This window comes from Hyperolius riggenbachi, chromosome 4 (assembly GCF_040937935.1).
Source record: "Hyperolius riggenbachi isolate aHypRig1 chromosome 4, aHypRig1.pri, whole genome shotgun sequence".
NCBI lineage: Eukaryota > Metazoa > Chordata > Amphibia > Anura > Hyperoliidae > Hyperolius > Hyperolius riggenbachi.
In genome coordinates, this window is record NC_090649.1 from 435,364,499 (window position 1) to 435,370,498 (window position 6,000).

The 6,000-nt window shown below is 43.3% G+C and overlaps 1 protein-coding gene across 2 annotated transcripts in view; it reads left to right on the forward strand.

Annotated features, from left to right (window-relative positions):
* Nucleotides 1–6,000, forward strand: part of PLCB1 (phospholipase C beta 1) — an 887,760-nt gene that overhangs the window by 551,250 nt on the left and 330,510 nt on the right. For both annotated transcript variants that reach the window (XM_068232505.1, XM_068232506.1), the window contains 2 exons: nucleotides 1,567–1,667; nucleotides 2,853–3,019. In XM_068232505.1, the coding sequence (XP_068088606.1) occupies nucleotides 1,567–1,667; nucleotides 2,853–3,019 (268 nt within the window). The remainder of the gene's footprint in view (nucleotides 1–1,566; nucleotides 1,668–2,852; nucleotides 3,020–6,000) is intronic.

A 6,000-nucleotide genomic window follows, 5' to 3' on the forward strand; every position in this document is an offset into this window, starting at 1 on the left:
ATATATTTACAGGGTATGTAAACTGACATGTGACATGATGAAATATGTATGTAAAGTGCCATTTCTGCATAGCACTAGTCTATGTTCCTTTTTCCTTTTTCACACTGTAAGGGTTAATAATTCAGGTATGCAAATAGAGCTTTCTCTTCAGTCAGGGCTTAATGGGGAAAACTCTTGTCTGGCAGGGGACAACTTTTGAGTGGAGAGAATAGATAAAGGATAGTTGACTAGTGTGGCTCTTAGGCCATGGCATGCATACATGTCAACTTCCTCCTTTTTTACTTCCTTTATAGAACATATGCAAATCTTTGCATTTTACATGCAGAGTCATTGAGAATCATTATGCAAAAGTAAAAATTTGCCTCTTGTGGTAACGAGGCCTAAAATGCTGTGCCATTAAGCTGTGACAATAAAAACATTAAACCCACTTTTTTAGCTTTAAAGCACAAAATAAAACTGTGGGATTCTAAAAAAAAAAAAAAAACAACTGGGTTGCAGTAGGAGGACAGATGCAATTGTTTTTTTAATTTTGTGAGTTGCAGTCCCACTGAAGCTCTGTTGTTAAAGGACCACTATCCCAGAAATGTGTAAGATTTAAAATACATGCATATAAAATGTATCTTTTCTTCCAGAGTAAAATGCACTATAAATTTGCGTTTTTCTTATGTTGCTGTCACTTACAGTAGATAGGGAAAATATAAAAGAGCAGTCAGATTTTGCACTAGTCCATCTCCTCATGGGGGATTCTCAGTATTAATTTTTTTCCTTACAAAAGCATTCCCTGGAAAGGATCTATACATAGATATTTGTCAGCTCGCTACTTGTTTGCATACTATTTTAGTAGTTAAACTGAGAACTGCAGTTCTGTAAGCATGGCTGGATTTCAGGTAAGGCCACAAAGGCCATGGCCTAGCGCACCAGGAAGGCAAGGAGCGGGCTGTGGACAGCAGGGTGGCAGTAGCAGTTGGCATGCTGAACATTCATCTTGCTGCACAGAGTTTGCACATAGCGGTGGGCAGCTAACAACATCTGGATCTGTAACTTTGGGGATGAAGGAGCAGCAAACGGGCACTGATTGTGATCTCTGAGCTGCCTGTCCCTCACCTAATGTGCCGCTTGTCAAGGAGCTTACAATCGAATCCCTGCCATCATGTCACTAACTGCCCTCAGAGGAGCCTACAATCTAATCCCTACCATGTTTGGTGGGAGTTTACTGTCGGTCTGGGGGCAGCTGGCGATAGTGGGCCTTGGGTGGTAAAAAAGTAAAAATCCGGTCCTGTCTGTAAGTGCTTTTGTAAATAAAGAAATAGGTGAGAATCCCCCATGAGGAGATGGATTAGGCCAAAGCCTGACAGATCCTTTGTTTTCCCTTCAAGGACCCATCCAGTGTAAGTGAAATAAAGAAATGAGTCTGTATATCGGAAGAGAATATGCATTTAATAGGTCCGCATCAAATCTACTTTAATAAAACTATGTTTACGTGTTAACATATGTTAATATATTAAGCTATTAAGATATTAAACTAAGATGAATTTGAACTGCAATTTTCTCTTCTTTGCTTCACAGAGTGATTCGATCCCCCAGGATGACTTCACGCCGGAGGTTTACCGAAACTTCCTGACCCATTTTTGTCCTCGGCCGGAGATAGACAACATATTCTCTGAGTTGTAAGAGACCATTCTTACTATTGAACTGACTATAACTTCATAAATAAGAATCCATTATGTACACACACATGGCCTATGAAACATTCGGAAACCCCAATCATTCCATGATTTCTAAGATGTTGGTCCTGATTTAGTAAGCCATCTTCATTGACACCCTACTGGGAATAACATAAGTGATGAAACAGACTGAATATTAATAGCACGACTAAAACTGGAGAAATCTGAAAGAGGTTTATTAGTGTACTGTAATAACATGACATAAAGCAACATATTCTATTTCATGTAAAGGTACTCTAGTGGCTCCAAAGGTACAAATCCACTACTTAATCCAGTAGCATAGCTGTCATGTAGAAGCTTTCCTCTTGTTTTCTCCATCCACTTAAAATATCTTAAATGCAGAGAAAAGAGCAGCCAGCCTGACATTTGTACACAGTGACAACCCTATGGAATGGCTGCATTTTACAGGACTGGATTTACCGTAAGGCACTGTAGGCACATGTCTACAGGTGCCTGATGAGGGAAAGGCAGCTCAGTCCCCTCCCCTAGTGCCTCCCTCTCCCCTTCCTTATGCAAAGTCCAGATGAGAGTGTAAATGAGCGGTTACTCACCTGGGTCTTGGCATTTCACTGACGAGATCTCCTTTCAGTTTGGGGCACTTCTGGCTACTGAGATTATCTATAGCTACCTAATACCTGGGGGCACCTCTAACTACTTAATATTGAGGGTACCTCTGGCTACCGAATGCTAAGGGCCACCTGTAGCTACTGTACCTATGATGGGCAAGGGAAGGAAGGGAAAAGCTGGGCCAGCCCACACACTTGCGGTGCAGTTTTTTGGGGTTTGTAGGTTCGTAGAGGGTGAAATCTATGGTGCCAGGACATCTGTGCCTATAGGCTCCTGTGATGTAAATCCAGCCCTTTATGCTCATAAAAAGTATGGTAATCAAGTTGAAATACTGTTTACCTTTTATTATTTGCAATACATAGTGCTGAACTGAATGGATTGTGTGCCTCCCCCGCCCCTTCTACCCACAACAAAATTAGTTGTCCTCTGCAATCCTGTCTGCAATATTCTGTAACTCGAACTCTCGGATGTACGCCTTGCATGTCTTATGATTGTTTTATGAATTTCATCCATATTATTGATCTGGGATGTAAGACTGAGATGCATATTGATGTCTTGCAGCGGCACAAAATGTAAAGCATACCTCACCGTTGACCAGATGACAGACTTTATTAACTTGAAGCAGCGAGATCCGCGGCTAAATGAAATCCTCTATCCGCCCCTGAAGCACGAACAAGTTCAGCAACTAATTGAGAAATATGAGCCAAACAGCGACCTAGCATCCAATGGTGAGATTATTTTTTTTTGTTTGTTATTGGTCATATAGAAAAATAAAACAATGCATTGAAATGGGAAAAAGGGAAGTCAGTGATAAATCCCTGCGCAGAGGGAAATGTAGGCAGAGATAATGTCAGTGTCTCCCTTGTGCGGAGAGGGTGACTTTTATAAAGGTTACAGAGATGGGTCCAGCAGTCCTTTGAATAGTGAGTAGTTCAAATGGCCACATCTCCTGGGCTAGCTTCTCAGCGGCTTCGTGGTTAGCATGCTGGCCAAGTCCGAGGGAGACTGACGGTCATCTTTAACCTCTTCCATTTTCTTTGGATCTTGATCTATTTTCACCAAGCTGCTTGGCAATTGCCCTGTAGCCTTTTCCAGCCTTGTGGAGGTCCACAATTTTATCTCTGGTGCCTTTTGACAGCTTTTTGGTCTTGTCCATGGTAAAAGTTGACGTCTGACTGACTGTGGGATGGACAGGTGTCTTTAAAGAACTCAGACAGGTGCTGCTAATTTAGAATAATGAGTGGAGTAGAGGTGGACCTTTTAAAGGGACTCCGAGCAGTAACTAAAATCAAAATCTGAACTCACCTGGGGCCTTCTCCAGCCCACCGTAGGTCGGGAGGTCCCTCGGCATCCACCTGGCTCTTCTCCCAGGCCTTGGTCAAAAGTGGCTCTCCGGCGGCTCCCGGTGGCACTGGGCCCGAGTTTTGGGCTCCTTCTTCCTGAAAGGTGACGTCAGTTGTCACCACGCCGGCCGCCTCGCGTCATCACGACGGCCGGCGTGACAGTAATGCGCATGCACGGTTTAATCGCGCATGAATGTAAAGGAGAAAAGAGAACATAAGAGACACGGGGGGGGGCATGGGACATGTGATGGGGGAGGGGAAACACAGGGAGACAGAAGAGACGCAAGAGGGCAGAGGAAACACAGGGGGACAGAAGAGATACAGGAGGGCAGAGGCAACACAGTGGGACAAAGAAGGACATGGGGGCAAAGGAGGACACAGGGACTGAGGAGACACAGAGGGACAGACAAGGAGACAGGATGACATCGGGCAAGGAGGAGACTGGAACAGAGGAGGGACTAAGGACACAAGATGTACAAGGGGGAGATAATTGGGGGGATTGAGGGGAGAAGATCCACAAGACGTACTAGGTTTAGCATATATTTTTTTTTACCTGGATTTTGTCCTGTATACCTAGATGCGTCTTCTGGTCTTATGGTCTGAAAAATACGGTAATTTAGTTCCATTCAGCAAAGTTCTGTATTGAGGTGGTTTTCCACAAATGGCACCTGGAATTACTGATGTGTTTTGCTTTTTTTTTCCATCTAGCAAGTCTACAACGTCTAAAATTGGTCACGGCTACTAACGTAAAATGTTTTGGGGATGACTTGTTTAGCATAAAGCCATGAAGATTGGTATTATAGGTTCATTTTAAAGACCCATTAGATTGCTTGGACCTGCAGAGCGGTCAGAGCAACCTGCAATTGTCCTCTGGTGGTTCTGATGTGTGTAATGATCATGATGACAATTTCAGATACGCCTGGATTATTTTGGAACCATTTTCTTCCCAAAGCTTGTGGCATTTGCAGTGAAACTGGGTCACTAAACAAATGCACACTATTTATGTCTTTCTTCTTGTGCCATTTTGCACAAAATAAACCCAGATGGTCGGTTGGAGAAATAACTCTATTTGTGCACCGTAATAATGGTTAGTTCTGTGAACAGATCCTTGGCAGCGGAAATATATATTTACTACATTTAGCATTCAAATATAAATAGCTTGCAACTTTTTTATTATCAGTTCCAGGAGTATTTATAGCCCCAGTGTAGGTTGCTACAATGCACTGCGTAAGGTCCATTTAGCAAAGTCTCCATACTGTGCGCTAATTGCTACCCACAGTGCAGATATACCTGGCTGCTCTCTGGGAAATGCACATTTTCTTTCTACACAGTTAACAGAAGATCTGAGTGCTCTCACCTTGGAAGCGTGTTTACTAGTGCTGAGAAAATAAAGGAAACATTTTTTTTATTTTAGGACCGGTACAAATCACGACGGCGACAGGTTAGCAGGTTGTTGTGTACATCGAATTCCTGCCACATACGGTACTTGGAATCAGCATTTTTAAAGAGACCAAGTAAAGAGCAAAAATTAGCCTGGCATTGCAGATCGGAAGACAGTGGCAAGCCTTTTTAAAGAGTGACTCCAATCACAAAACTACTAGGGATGGTCGGAATGCCAATTTCAGATTCCGCGGTAAATCCGCATTCCGTCTTGTACCAATTACCGATTCCGCTTTCCGCTACCAATTTCCGCATTCCAATGCGGAATTTCCGCCAGAAATCGCGGAAATTCCGCCCGACTTTAACATCGATTTTCTCAAAAACTATAAGGTCTTTTTGAAAACTTTTTTTGCATCTTGTTCAGAAGATTCTGGTTAATAGACCCTGAAAATGTGGTGTTTCTAGGACTTACGAGGGGTTTGCTATTAACCGCTAAAGTCGGCGGATTTTTACTGAAATGTAAAATGCAGAAAATAGGCAGATGCAGATTTCTGCATTTTACATTACAGTAAAAATCTGCCGACTTTAGTGGTTAATAGCAAACAGTGCAGTTTCTAGGCTAAAATTTACCCAGGGCGAGGGTGTAAAAATTGCGCCCCCCCGAGCAAGGTATGGGTGCCCGCAGTATAGGTTAGCCAAGTCTCGTTGCACTTAGTATAGGTCCCCCCAGTATAGGTAGCCAAGAATAGGTACCCCAGTATAGGTAGCCAGGCATAGGTGAGCCAGTATAGTTGCCCCCGCTATAGGTTAGCCAGGTAGGTGCCTCCAGTATAGGTAGCCAGTATAGTTGCCCCCAGTATAGGTTAGATAGGCAGGTGCCCCCGGTATAAGTTAGATAGGTAGGTGCTCCAGTACAGGTTAGCTAGGTGGGTGCCTCTAATATAAGTAGCCAGAATAGTTGCCCCCAGCATAGGTTAGATAGGTAG